Source organism: Mercenaria mercenaria, chromosome 17, assembly GCF_021730395.1.
Source record: "Mercenaria mercenaria strain notata chromosome 17, MADL_Memer_1, whole genome shotgun sequence".
NCBI classification, from domain to species: Eukaryota; Metazoa; Mollusca; class Bivalvia; order Venerida; family Veneridae; genus Mercenaria; species Mercenaria mercenaria.
In genome coordinates, this window is record NC_069377.1 from 26,384,514 (window position 1) to 26,400,729 (window position 16,216).

Here is a 16,216-nt window from a genome sequence, read left to right on the forward strand (position 1 = left end):
AAGCGAAGCCATTATAATGATGCTACATACCAACTTTGTTATCGATTCATGAAGCAGTTCATGAGAATAAGTCATATAAAGGTTTCTCTAATTTTAGTGGCACCTAAAGAGACAAGTGCCTCCATTTGAATATAAATAGGAGAGGACCTTACAATAATGCTACATACCAAGTTTGATGAAAATCAATCAAGCAGTTCATGAAAAGAAGATGTTTATAATTTCACTAGTTTTAGCTGCAGCAGCCCTTAATAGAGCAAAGTGCCCTAATTTAAACAAAATTTTGGAGAGGACCTTATAATGATGCTACAGATTTAGTTTGATGAAGATCAGTCAAGTACCTCATAATTATGAGGTCATTTTGAGGGTTATCTATTATTAGCTCTAGCAGCCCCAATAAAAGAGCAAAGAGCCAACACATAAATTGGAAGACGATGCCCCAGATCAAGTCTGATGAAGATATATCAAGTGGGTCATGAAAAGAAGTTACCATGCAATGCCTAAAATCATTTCTATTTTGAGATCTAGTGGCCCCTAAAAAGGGCCAATCAAGGCAATTTGATTAAATTTGGGAGGGGAACATATAATGATGCGCCACATCAAGTTTGATGAAGATCCATCAAGCTTTTCATGAGAATAAATCATCAAAAGGTTTTTCTACTTTAAGCTCTAGCAGCCTCTAAAAGGTGTCAAACACCCCTCATTTAAAAAATGGGAGAGGACCTCATATTAATGCTACGAACAAGTTTACAAAGATATATTGCACATTTCATGAGAAGAAGATGTTTTAAGGTATTTCTATTTTCAGCTCTGGGGCCCCTACAAGGGGCCAAGCAAACCATTTAAATAAACAGATAGAGGGCCATGCAAGCAAGCTACTGACCAAGTTTGGTGTAATTCTGACCAGGAGGTTCACGGGAGAAGACATGTATGTAAGACTGTGGACAACCGACAATGGAAGATGGACCATCAACCTATACTAATAGCTCACTCTGAACCTTCAGATTAGGTGATCTAAAGAGTGCTTAAAAAGACTAATTTAGTCAGCTGAATTCTATGAGAGAGTTGTCAAATTCATTCCTGCATACTGAACCACCTAATACACAAATGATTAATACAGCTATCTGACATAGACTCATGTGACTCTCATACACTCTAAGCTCTTCAATGTAAAAGAGAGATTAACACCTATGTGTGAGAAAAAGAAAAATTCTGAAAAAAAATGAGTTTATAAAACTGAAAAGGTTTTCTCAAAAGATGTATTTCTTTAAGTATAAGGCCACATTGAGTCTCCAAAAACGAAACTTCACAGTAATAATATATACATGAGAATCTCGGAATCTTACAAACAATATGATTCGTATATAACAACAATAAACAATATATTAATAATGTATATACAGAAAATACTAGACCTGCTTTTGAGAAAAGCACATGTCTCCCACAACTGCCTAATCATCTGAATAGTAAATCTGTCTTTATATACTATTTACTCACAGAAAATATACCTTTGATAGTTTTGAAAGTTTTGGAGTAAATGGCCTTTCATTACGAATTTATGTATCTGAGTCAACCATGCACCATGACATGTATCACTGGCATCAGTATTTTTGGTAATTCAAGGGCCATAATTCCAAAGTGCCACGGTCGATTTGGCTACTTATCGAGGACTTAGTGTCAAACACATTTTGTTCAAGCTTGGTGAAGATCGGATGAGACCTGTTCGACTTCAGAGCGCGGAAAAGAGATTTGTGACAGATACACACAAAGACAGGAGTAAATCAATATGTTTCCCACACCCTATGTGGTGTGGTGGGAGAAATAATAATGTAAGCTTCACACACACATATACACATGCACAAACACGGAAACATACAAATTTTTTGTTAAATATTTACTTTCATACATAAAAAACAAGTACAACACCATGTATTGCAGTCTATCACATTGCAGTAGTTATAAGAAGTAAGGTATAAATAAGATCTAAAAGAGAAGAAAGTAAATTAGACAGTACACAGAAAAACAAATGCTCAACATTTTCTTTTAGAACGAAATAAATAAACTCTCACCAATCAGTTTACCAGCATAATTATATGTCTATACAAATATTACCTATATGAAATTATTATTCAAATAAATACCAATTCTCTACTAAGTCTATACCAGTAAAATACTAAATTAAATCTATGATTCTTTAAACTATTACTATTAAATTCTGTCCAAGGAAAATTTAGAAACATCTGACATACCAGTAGTTACGTCTTGATATATGTAACCTTGACATTATAGTAATAAATATCTATAGTATAGTCACTAGTAAGAAAATGCATAAAAAGATAAATTTGAGAGCTGACTGAAAATTTTCATTGGAGAATTTTAAGAAGCAGGTAACTTATCAATAATTAATCCTTAAAATCAGGTTTTTGAAACCATCATTTACCAATTTTTCAATACCTATAATCTATCACAAAGTATCTAAATTCAATATACATTTTGAAATAGGGAAAACGTCCATTTAAAATATAGAAAGGATTCCATTTTAGTACACTAATCAACTTTTGCAAAAACATACACAAAGAACAGAAAATTAAACAATAGTTAACTAAATCCTGAGAGATTTTTGATTTTTCTAACAAAAACTATCATGGTCCTTATTCATGGCTTTTTACATAATATATGAACACATTTACTTTAAAAATATCTGTTTTTAAATATGGCAGACACAAACAGTATACATGTAAATCATTGTGATGGCAAGAAAACGTCTGAGACAGAGTCAAGTTGGTTGGTCATATCATAAAGGTCATATCATAAAGTAAAATACATGCTATGAACAAATCTATATCAGAAATGATTGAGCCAAATGCTTTACTTAAACACATAATGTTAATATTTATTAAAAGCAACAAGAGGTTCATGATTGCCCTAGATCGCTGACCCAATTTTCAGAGCTTAAACAGGCTAGAGAGTTTGCAACTTCCAAAGACCACCATTATATGCTCCAGGTGTTGAAAGTTCCAGAGGCAGCAGAAGTTGACAACATAAATTGGTGTGACAGATGACAAGCAGTTCAAGCATTGTATGCTTCTTGGGTCTTTAAAAGTGGGTGGGAAAAATCGAAAGATAAATGAAGCAGGCTGAGGGTGTTTTTGAAGGTTTCCTTATAATGGTTATCTACATCGAGCAGTTCATGAAAAGAAGTTTAATGTTATTTCTATTTTAGCCCTTGCAGCCCCTAAAGGGGGTCGGGTGCCCACATTTGAATATTTGTGAAAGGGCCTTACAATAATGCTACAGGCTAAGTTTGATGAAGATCTATCAAGTGGTTCATGAAAAAAGTCGCCTAAAGTTATTTCTATTTCTAAGAACCCAAACTTGAAAAACAACTTGGGGTTGGACCTTATAATGATACTACAGACCCAGTTTGATAAATATCCACCAAGCAGTTAATGATAGGAGGCATTTAAAGGAACTTCTTTCTTTAGCTCTAATGGCCCCCAAAAGGGACCATTAATCTCCCCCATTTTAACAAATTTGAGACAGGACCGTATAATGATGCTATACAGATCAAGTTTGGTTAATATCCATCAAACTGTCCATGAGAGGAAGTTGTTCAAAGCTATTTCTATTTTTAACTCTAGTGGCTGCTACAAGAGGACAAGCGCACCCAAATGAACAAATAAGGATCCATCAAGCAGATCATGAGAACCAGTTCTTAGTGGTTTTTCTATTTTCAGCTGTAGCAGCCCCTTAAAGGGGCAAATCACCCCCACTGGAATAAAATTGGGGGAGGACCTGACAATAATGCTATTAACCAATTTTAATAAAGATCAATCTAGCAGTTCATGCGAAAAAGTTGTTCAAAGGTTTTTTTTCTATTCTTAGCTCTGGCAGCCCCTAAAAAGGGCAGAGCGCCCCCATTTGATAACAATTGGAAGAAGACCTTATACTAATGCTATAGACCAAGTTTGATGCAGATCCATCCAGTGGTTCATGAGAAGAAGTCATTTAAAGAAATTTCTATTTTAATTCTGGCGGCCCCTTAAATGGGTATAGTTGAATCATTTGTATAAACCTGACAGAGTACCATGGCAGAATGCTACTGACCAAGTCTTGCACAATTCTGATTAGTAGTGTCTGAGAAGATCTGATCTGAAGAAAATTGCGGATGGACGGCCAAGGTGTGGTCACAAAAGCTCAAGTGCTCAGGTGAGCTAACAAAGAAATGGCATATATGACTTAGACATGACAGCTTTTCAATACTGAGACAGTTACAGTAGATATTTTAATGAAATATAGCATATTTTGTTACTAGTTCTACCGTATTCTAAATATATCTTTACACCAGAAATAATTGAGAAATAATTGAGCCAAAAGCTAACATCATCCATTTACATTTCCTTTTCTCATTATATTTAACAGTTCAATCACTGAAAAAAACTGTATAATGATTACATAAGTAAACTTGGTATAAAATACAATATCTGCCTTTTAGACAGGTTGATATGAGGATAAATGGGCGATATCGGTCAGTTAATTCCCCTGATTAAACAGGTGCGCGTATAGGTGGCGCTACATGCGAATAGGTCCTAGAAAATTTTGTTTACATAATTTACATTATATAGTCGCTGTCACTTCAGACTATATTAGTAGATTTGGAAAATATCCGATTATGTTATCAAAATTCAGCTGTTTATCCCTTGAGCAATTGAGGAAAGAGCTTTATTTATATTTATTGATACTCTGTGAGGTTAGCTGTAAGGACTGTTTTAAAGTGCATTTTCTGTGTGTCAGTTTATTTATGGACTGTATGATTGTTATGTTTGTTAATTGTGACAATAAATGCTTTTATTTAGCTTTAAAGTATTTTTCAATATTGAAATGCCTCCTTGGAAAGTCATTTTATCATTGTGCAAGTATTCAGACTATATTCTTAGAATAAGGATCAGTATACTAGACAGTATATATTCCTAAAGTTACAAATTAATCGGAAAGATCTGCATACACAGTTTAATGCAATGAGATCTTGAATAATATAGAAATTATAATAATAATTACTGTAAAATGTTAGAATATAATTATACTCTTGTGATAAGATGTCCCTTCAATTTTCCATCAGCCCAATTAATTTATTATAGGTGTTTTCTCATATATTTCATGAAAATATCATCCATGAGGCATAAATGATCTCTATTGACAAGTTGACATACCACGTGATAATTTAATTTTATGATGCTGCCTCTTTAATTTTCAGTCAATTCAGTTCACAGCAACTTGCCCACATAAAGTGAAAATATAAATCTCTACATTTAATAAAAACACCCGTAGGATTTATAATACACATACCACAAATCTGTGAAGCTTTAAAAATAAAACAAATATGAGACATATTAGACATTATTTCAAATTGCAATGTATTAAGAAAACTTATTTTTCACATTACATTAACATCTGACCTATATTTAACACCTAAGTGGGAGCAGGAAGTGTTAAGTCTGCTTCAAGGACATATTCTTGAACCCCCTAGAGTTAACAGGACACATGGCATGTACATTTTTATGATAACAATCAGTATGCAGCCAATGGATAGGCAATTTTATGCAAACTAAATGTTTCCAGAGAAACCATTGTCTATTTGAAACAAAGCTTCCATTCAGGGGTAAAATTTAGCAATATTTTTCAACTAGCTACTATAGCTAGCCCCACTTTGCTTATAAATTATATGGAAATGTGACTCGCTTAAATTAAAGCTACAATAATAATTTCAGTTATATATTACAAGCCAGCATTTTGAAATGATGAAAATTTTACCAGGCTTTAAATTTTATGTTAAAAACAGAAGAAACAGCTATCCAAATAGATTATATTGATAAATTACACGATTAGATTTTTTTTAATACTTTAATTACTTTTTTATTCAGCTGTCAAATGCATGAAAGGTTAAGAAAAAGAGTTTAACTATGATAAAAGCCGAGAGTATACGCATGATAGGACCTATTCGCCCGTAGCGACACCTATCAAATCATGTGGGAAGATAACTCAGCGAATGCTGCCATTAACCTGTGAAGTGATATCCACAGAGCATGTAGCCCGAGGTTGATAAATCCTCCTACTGACTGAACTTAAAAGGTAAACCATTTTATTGTTGATTCCAACATCCTGAAGGTTAACTGAATATAGAGAAATCTTTTTTTTTTTTCGAGTAAGTTGTGAACAACATCAGATTTTTATGTCAAATTGTCATGATGGCACTCTGCCCACAATGTGACTTCTTATCATTAAATGTGTGACTGTGTTTGAAATAATGGAAAGAACTACAAAGAAAAATTTAATATATTATAGGCACAAGAATATTGTTGAAGAAAAACGGAAGAAAAAATTCATAGTTTTAACTATAAAAATAGAATAGTAAAAAATTTGTACACTCTAAATATTGAAGAGTGTCTCAGATCCAATCCTATATAAAACATGTAATGAAATTCTTTCTAGCACGGATGGATGATAAAATGTGGAAATAATTTGATATGTAAACAGTTCATTAAAATGCCACAAAAGGTCGGCAATATGATTTTCTTAAAATGCAAAGTAAAAAGTCTGACAAATAATTTATCAGCAAAAAGCATAAATCTGTGTATAATAATGAAACAGTAGAACTGTAAAAAAAAATCACAAAATGCATCAAGCAGTCAAACATTAAACAGATGTACATGTATTTTATACAAACATTTAAAATTACTTAAAAAAATAATCACAGTAGCATGCAGTATACATTCACTTATGCAATGGTCAATATATAAACATAACAACACCAGGAAACTAATCACAACAAACATAAAGCATATAATTGAGTAGTATCAAAACAGATTCTTTTGTAATAAAACAGCAGTCGGAATAAATCTGTTGAAAATTAAATATCTTCAACAAACAATGACTGCATGTGTTCCTTGAAAATGAACTTTTTATATGAAAATTGTTCACACAGAGAATAAAAATTCATGTACTTTTGAAGGATTTTTACCGGTAAGTACATTTTTAATTCGTCTGTGGGCTATATTTCTCACAACGGAATCTTGGTCGGAACAACTTTCATCAACTATTTTGGAAAAAAAGTGTTAAGAGTAGAAATTGTATTCTCTGTAAACTGCAATAAAATGCTGTAATAGCACTGGAATGTGACCAAATACCATGTTTTCTTTCAAATTGTATTCATTCTTTTGTATTTCTTTTATTTCAAATAAATTCTTTCCTTTGTTTCTTTGTTTTAGGTTTAACGCCGTTTTTCAACAGTATTTCAGTCATATAACGGCGGGCAGTTAACTTAACCAGTGTTCCTGGATTCTGTACCAGTACAAACCTGTTCTCCGCAAGTAACTGCCAACTTCACCACATGAATCAGAGGTGGAGGACTTATGATTTCAGACACAATGTCGTTTATCAAATAGTCACGGAGAACATACGCACCGCCCGAGGATCGAACTCGCGACCCCGCGATCCGTAGACCAACGCTCTTACCTACTGAGCTAAGCGGGCGGGCTTTAAATTCTTTCCACAAAGTCACCTAATGACTGAACATTTTCAAGATGTTTTGGGTAAAATTCAAGAAATGTTTTTAAAAATTCAAGTACTTTTTCAGTTTTTATAGGGGTTTAGTCATTTTCAAGAGGTTTCCAAGATCTGTGCGAACCCTGATATAAGTAACATACATTTTTTATCGTTTTACAAAGAAACAATGGAAAAAAAAACTTTGTTCATTCTCAAATGAATATCATACAAAATATATTGCTTTTCTCTACAAGATTTTGCAACAAATAATTACCAGATCTGCATGTAGGCCAAAATGGCTTTATGAACAATGAAATAACCTGATGTTTTGAAATAAATTGAAAGCTGCCAGTTGATGAATATTTTCAATAAATACAAAAATGTATGTAGATTCTATACCTAATGCACAAAGTTAGTCCATCTTAAATTATGAAATAATTTAGAGCAAAACCATGTTTTAACACTATTTATACTAAATGGTCAGTTATTATGACATCAAGCATAATAATTTCACGAGAGCGCAGCATAATTATAACTGCTGGTGTGTATAAATAGTGTTCAAACACGGTTTTGCTTTAAATTATTTCTATTCTAATATGTGTTTTATTGTAAAATTTAGACCAAATATAATTGAACAGTTTAATTCCTTGCACATGTATGGTCCCAAATGGTAGGTTGTCATGGTCCTTAGATTATACATGCATAGATTGGACTTGAAGAACAACTCCATATGAAATATAAATAATGCATTTTAAGAAATCATCACTGCATAATATATAGAGGATATCTGTTTGTTTGCAGTGTGATATTGAAATATATCTTCATTGATAAGGGAGACAATTGAATATTTTCTCGAAAGCTGTGCCTGAGTGAAAATATCAGAATTATGTCCCTTATTGGTGAAGATATATTTCAATATCTCACTGAAAACTAACAATTTTCTTTTTATTTTATGCTTATATGTGAAGATTGACAAATTTTATGTTTATTACATGCTTACATGTTCAAATAAGACTAATACTTCATGACGAAATTTTGATTTATTTAGGCTACTGTGTTACATGATGCATCCGCTAAATTACCATGGACACTTAGGCACAGTGACATCGAATATTGGTGAAATCTGCATTTAAATACTTAGTAAACAAAATACACATTCCATAAATAACAGACAGTGGCAAATAACAATAGTTAAGTAAGCCTATCTTAACACATTTTGTGTCAATGCTGTTTGCTTGTTGAATAACATAAAACAACTGAGGAATGTCAGAAAGTCCTTGATAAATCAATCTGTAGAATAAAATATGATCACAGATTCAACAGAAATAGGAAATATTGATCTAGGAGCTTTACAGCATAACAAATAGGGATGGAAGTTGAAACACATTTTACATGGAAAGTACTTCAACGAAAATGCTGGAATATTACATAAGGTTGAGTTGATGTCTTGTGATTATTAACTAAGACAACAACCAACAAAATGTGTTGTCACCACTTAAATCTACACTACAATACTGAAACAATGAAAAGTGGAGGAAGCACACATTTTCTATAGCTACATGAATGGCATGGTCAAGCAACCAAGGTAACATTTCTAGACATTACTATTATTTCTTTTACAAACTGTATTACAGCTAGCTTGTTCTATATAGTATTGTCTAGCTGTATATGACTCTTGTATGGCTTGAGCATTGAGATAATCATAGAGTACTAGTACTTCTAAAAGCAACAAAGGGACGTAATTAAAATCTATTGCAAGGGAGATAATCTTATCTAGAAAAAATGGAAATTCGGCACTTTGAGTGATATAGAGAAATACCGATATTTTTCAGTATTTCAACAGTTAGCATAAAATAAATGCTCCTTGCTGTAATCCAATTGATGCAGTCATCTAGCTGGGTATCTGCATAGTGGCATCTATAGGTCTGGACCTGGCACAAACCCTGCACTTGTACAATATAAATGAATATCTAATAAATCACAACTGTGTTACACTTTAACTTGAAACTGCAAGATGCAGTTTTACACTGCAACAAATCATACTTCAATGTACCAAAGTAACACAACATCAACAAAGGACTCAGGCATCAGGGTCTGCATGCACCTCGCCATTCTGATCTGCCATTTGTGCAGGTTCTTCTATGTCATTCTGATCATGTCGATGTCCCATCTCCATTGCCACTGTGGTATTCAAATGTTGTGCTTCTGGTCCACCTAAGAACATATAAGAAGATTCATAATAATGCATGCTAAACCAGCTTTGCCGTATACTTACACAACAGATACTAAGAATTATACTGAAAAATTAGAAATTTTCACAAGGCCAAAAGTTTGCAAACATCCAGTTTTGAATTTATTTGAGAGGTCTATTAGTAACAGATTTAAAGAACTATTTTAGTTCCTTTCCAGTAGTTTTTACACAACCCACTGGGGGGAAATTTGCTTTAACAATTGCAGTTTACTCCTCATATTTGTCCACAACTATATATCACTACATTGTAGAATATAATTCTTATGTAAATATGAACCAATTTGTAATAAACACAGAAGATGCTTTTGAGAAAAGCGCATGTCTCCCACAACGGCCCCTATGAAAAACGTCTAGTTTCTCTAGATGGTTTAGATGAATGGATTCAATCAGATGGTATAGATGAATGGATCCAATCAGTAATTCAAGGGACATGATTCAAAAGTGCCTGGGCCGATTTGGCTAGTTATCGAACTTGGCTGATTTCTTATGGTCAAACACATTTTTTTCAAGTTTGGTGAAGATCGGATGAGAAATGTTCAACTTAGAGTGCGGACAAGCTTTGTGACAGACAGACACACAGACTGGAGTAAATCAGTGTGGTGGGAGACATAATAAGAGATTTTTACCAAAGTTTTCAACATTTTCTGCTTCAGCATGTTTTAATTTTTAGGTAGAACTTTGACTACCTTACTCCAGGCAATGGAAAATGCAAAAATTTGAAAAAAAAAATGTTCCCTTGTCACATCTGACTGGTGAATATTATACATTTGTATATCCCGAGTGGCTAAGCTCAGCATATCTGAACCATACTCTTGCTCTTGGTTGAGAAAGACAGAAATGAGACTGAGCAGCCCCAAGAGAAAACCAACATAGTAGGTTTGCAACCAGCATGGATCCAGACCAGCCTGCGCATCTGCGCAGTCTGGTCAGGATCCATGCTGTTCACTGTCAAAGCTTATTGCAATTAGAGAAACTGTTAGCGAATAGCATGGATCCTGACCCGACTGCGGGGATGTGCAGGATGGTCTCGATCCATGCTGGTCGCAAACCCACTATGTTGGTTTTCTCATGGCATGGCTCAGATTCATTTCACTTCAGATTACTGTAGTACTATGTTACACTGCTATTTGCAATGAGAAAATTCATAATTTTCAGATAAATAAACGTGTTTAATATTTTCAGTTTTCCGTTTCTACGTACTTTACTTTTTATATATATAGTTGTCTATCCGACTTAGACCATGTGACATAAAAGCTGCAATTATTGAAAACTCTCCCACGCGTTCTATAGAAATTAGGATTAACGTGTTTTTATAAGAGTGATATTATCTTTGTACCGTTAGCGCTTATTTTGTCAGTAGGGCATATGAAAGAATGCAGGTTATTTGTATAAATTCAGTTTTACTCAAATACCGGATTCACTAAGATTTGACGTTCATTAACACTTTGAGTCATTTGCAATCACAAATGCTAAACAGTTAAATACGGATTTCTCAAAAATATTCAAAATTGAACTGCTTGCTGAACAATTAGTTTTTGTAAGGAGTTTGCATGTTGGCGAAACACGATGACAGATACGTTGATTCAAGAAGATATCCAGGTTCCGAAACTACAAAAAAGGCTGACAGCAAATCGGAGGTAAACATGTTGGATAAAAAAAATTTTGTTGTTTGAAGTAATCTGGTATTTTAAGTATGGACTAGTGCTTACTGGTAATATACAAAATCACATACAAATTATCAGATTCTATTAGAAATCACTTTTCAACAATCGGTGTAAAGTGACTAAATAATCATAGTTATATTCATTTTTTGTTCTTATTTAAACAGGAACCAGTGTCGGTGTTTATTTATTTATCTATTTATTTAGTTAGTTAGTAAGTTGTTATTTAATTATTTTATTTATTTATTTATTTTGTTTATCAGGATATACTTAGTGTGTAGATGCTCATAGGACTACGAACACCTTTTACTAAATCGTGCCCTTCTTGTAAGAATGATGTAGTTGTTCTACTTTCTAACTGGGCCAAGTTGTTCGAAACTTTAACGGGCTGTAATTTAGTTTAATTTAGTTTAGTTTATACTAATTTGTTTTAGCTCGATTGTGATGAAAGCTTTAAGCTTATTGTAAACACTCTCGAAAAAAAAAACACTTCAAAATACTCTTTTACTTAAATCTTTTTTTCATTTTTGATACATTCTTTTACTTCCATTTTTTTTCTATTTATATACACAACATAAAAGACGTAGTGTCTTTACCATTTCCTTCTGGATGTCCATTTCTTCTTTTCTTGAAACAGTAGACTGCCAATACAACGAAACCAACAATGACTGCAATAATACCTCCAATCAAACCTCCAATTAAAGCATCATCATTTGATGATGTATCACCAGGCTTGACAGTTGTGGAGTCTAAATCAAAACATGAAAGTGCAAGAACAATCATAATTGAAAGTTTGTTTGTTTTGGGTCTAGCACCATTTTTCAACAGTATTTCAGTTAATGCTTCCAAAATTTTTGTATTTATTTTCTCCCTTAGGTGTAAAAAAAATTGTTGGCTTCCGGTATCCCGACCTACCCTAAAGTTTTGGCGCAACCCTAAATGTTTTGGAGAATATTTTTTTCAACTTTTCAACAAAAAGTTGAAAAACTACACTTTTTATGCTTTATAAAAAATGTCAGTGATGTTAGAAATCAACTTACTGATGCTTTAAAGGCATACCCCCTTTATATGTGTTCATTTTTTTTATACAAAAACAATTTCCGAAATGCCTCACTTTATAAAAAAAGTTCAAAAAAAATATTTGCAAACAAAGAATTTTTTTCAGACCATAACCAAACCTGCAACCATACTAGGGGTCTAAATGTTATGTGGGTATAGCGGACGCAACTTGACCCCGATGGTTGACCTTTGTAATATAATACATTATGAGGCATAACCTATTATTGAAAAGGTGTGTACGTAAAACGCTGTATACAAACTCATCCCATTTAAATATACACTGCCTACCTAAGCACCCCTTATTTCTACAATGAAATAATCGATATGAATAATCAGCCTAAGGTCAACCATCGCGGTCAAGTTGCGACTACTATACTACTTTTAATGTTCGAATAAGAAAGAATGACGCAAGTTCTAACAATAAATGTACAGTTAAACCTATTGTTACAATAACTTTTGAAGCCCAATACCTCCCTGTAAAGACAAAAATCTTCTTTCTCAACTGAGGAAATTCCTAATGAACAAGAATTTGTAACAGAGTTACCAATAACCCTTGCCTAGGGACATTTTTTACAAAACGTATTGCCAGCTCATTTTTCATGATATTTTATTCATAATGTATTCACAAATATAACCCCCAAAAGCACAAGGAACACAGCCTTGGAACTATGGGTCTTGGTCTTGCACATGACATATCATCTCATTTCAGTGAACATTTGTGCCAAGTACATTTGTAACTTCAAAATCCCTTCATAGATGTCACAGTAAAGGAATGGACACAAAATGTGATGGACAGACAGACAGAAGGAAGGATGCAGCCCATTTCTATGTCCCCTTTTTTTCTTCGAATAAGGTGGGAACAATTATCCTCTGCAGAGCAGCAGCCTCGATCTGTACAACACACATAATTTCAGTCTTCCAAGGTGTGTTCAAACCTGAAAAATTGCACCCTACCTTAAATATTAGATTCCTACACACCTGAGGATTATCAAGGGTGAGACAGGAACAGTTTTAAGGGCTTCTTTATTTATATGCACTTAGACCACATCCGATATAACCCCTTGATATACACAAGTCATATCACAAGAAAAGAATTTGATCCGTTAACAGGTTTTCACAGCATAGTGTTAAACTTTTGTGTTAAAATCTTCAGCATATTATAGGTCAGGAACAGTCCTTAGAATGGTGGTCCATAATGGTGTTAAATGTGTTGATACCAAAAACATCTACAAAATATTTGAGCCACGCCATGAGAAAACCAACATAGTGCATTTGCATCCCCGCAGTCTTGTCAGGATCCATGCTGTTCGCAAACGGTTTCTCTAATTGCAATAACCTTTGAAAGCGACCAGCATGGGTCCTGACCAGACTGCATGGATGTACAGGCTGGTCTAGATCCATGCTGGTCACAAATGCACTATGTTGGTTTTCTCATGGTGCGGCTCAATTATACTTTGTATGCTATTTTTGCATCCTTCAACCATAAAAGAAAGTTTTTGTGTTCATATGAACCAGAAAATGAGAAAAATCGCATACAAAGAATATATAACGGAGTGAAAAATGCCAATTGTTAGTATAGGGTCACTACCTCAATCCTTCAGTTACATTAACTAGATTAACTCATTTAAACTGTTATCAGCAGTTATACACAAACTGTCACAAATAAGAATTTTTCTTTTTAAGTTATTATACACTCACTGTCTTTGGTTCAAAACTGAAACTGTATGGAATTTAAGCAGTCAGTTAGAAAGAAGTAGCCAAGAGTTATTTGATCTCTGACACTGTCTGGTTATCAAACTTGACCATGAGTTTTCAAAACATAAAGATATACTAAGAACTGTTGCCCAATATAATAAAAATAGGCTCAAGTGTTTGAATGTTTGCTAGACTGGGAAAATCACGATTTGAGGACATTTTTGCAAACAGAAACAAGGGTGCTATAGTCAAAAAATACACCCATCGAGAGCTTATTAGAAGAGAAGTTTTTGTTACAGAACTGCACATATCAAATATCATGACAGTAGCTTCAAAAATAGGATAATAAGGGCTATCATTAAAAACGATGGATGCTGCCCGAATTGCATATTTGTCAGTAGATGCATAGCTTAGAATTTTAGTCTTAGTAGGTCTCTAGTCCAGGTATCCACACAACAAGTCCTGAGATCACAGGTCAAAGCAATATGCTCTGGACAAAGTTGTCATTCTTGTATCTGACCTTTGACCTCTGTAACTTTGACGTTAGACCTGGGGACCTGGTTCTTGCGCTTGACACTCTGACTCATGATGGTGAACAATTGTGCCAAGTTATATCAAAATCCCTCCATGCATGAGTAAGAAATGCTCCGGACAAAGTAATTCTTAAATTTGACCTTTGAACTCTAAGTGTGGCCTTGACCTTAGACCTAGGGTCCTGGTTCTTGCGAAAGTCACTCCATCTCATGATGGTGTTACATCAAAATCCCTCCATGCATGAAGAAGAAATTATGCTCAGGACAAAGATTAATGCTGCCGCCCACCTGCCCTCCCACCAAGGGCGTTCCCTGGTGATAATACGTCCCGTCTTTCAGAAGGGCGTATAAAAATTCTACAATGTAGATTTTAATGAAACCTCAAATGTAAATTGACATATAGTTTAGCAAATAAAATGTATAGGTCTGTGTGTTTACTTTTAATATATATGCCCATGATAAAATGGACTCACTAATTTGAAACTGATTTTATGACCTAGTCTTGATTTTTGTCAGAAGTTCTGCTCATATAATTAATCACAGGAAAGACAGAGGTTTTTTTTGGTTTTATCAATCAATACAAATTTTGCCATTCTTTTGTGGTTTGATTTATGTTTCAGTTTGCCAGATCTAGGCTTCATTCTATGCAATCACTTCAGGTGTTCTAAACATGCAGAACTACCTGATGCACTTTTCAACAATTCAATTGTTTATGCCTGTGAAAACAAAGATACATATGTATATAATCATATAGGAATTATTGTTTACCTTGAGACCAAGTAAGATTTTTCCTCCATATATTATCATGCCCAGCACTGACACGCACCTCTATTGGAGTTGTAGTTGTTAGATTTAACAACGAAGTCTTCGATTTTGTCACATTTTTCTCCACCTCCAGTTCTGGGCTATGCCACTTCCCATCGACCAGCCAGGATATGTTAACAGGAGTCTCGCCATAAACCCTGGCTTCTAAGACACAAGATGTCCTGTCTTCACAATCTATTACCTCTACCACTGAAAGATAAGTAACACAGTGCTTACAACCACCTGTGAATAGAGACTTCATTTTAATCTCAAATATCTTCTGTGTAAGTCAACCTGAAAGTAAGGTCACATCAGGATCATCCAACCTTAGTCTTTAGTTTATACATAATTTATTTTAGGTCGATTGTGAAGGAAGTTGTACAACTTATATTAATCACTCTCGACACCTCATTCCTGATGGAATCCATCGCCACGAGGGTATGAGAGAAGAGGCCAGTTTCCCTTTTAATGCTGAGCGCCAAGCAAGGGAGCTACTGGTACCATTTTTCACGTCTTTGGTATGACGCGGTCGGGGATCGAACCCACGACCTCCGGCACTCGAAGCGGACGCTCTACCACTAGGCTATCGAGGCGGTTAATCTTAGTCTTTATATACAGGTTTAACAGTATAATGAAAAACTGCAATCATTTTAAATTGGGGTATCGCCTTTTGT

General features: G+C 34.1%; 1 protein-coding gene across 3 annotated transcripts in view; it reads right to left on the reverse strand.

Annotated features, from left to right (window-relative positions):
* Positions 1-5,905: 5,905 nt before the first annotated feature.
* The window catches only part of LOC128550369 (uncharacterized), a 38,410-nt gene continuing 28,099 nt past the window's right edge, over positions 5,906-16,216 (reverse strand). The window contains exons 5-7 of one of the 3 annotated variants that reach the window (XM_053529302.1): positions 15,507-15,752; positions 12,048-12,200; positions 5,906-9,753 (exon numbers count right to left, since the gene is read on the reverse strand). In XM_053529302.1, coding sequence (XP_053385277.1) covers positions 9,620-9,753; positions 12,048-12,200; positions 15,507-15,752 — 533 coding nt within the window. In that variant the 3' untranslated portion in view covers positions 5,906-9,619. Of the gene's footprint in view, positions 9,754-12,047; positions 12,201-13,181; positions 13,446-15,506; positions 15,753-16,216 lie in introns of those variants that run through there. The other 2 variants (XM_053529303.1, XM_053529304.1) reach the window with 2 other exon arrangements.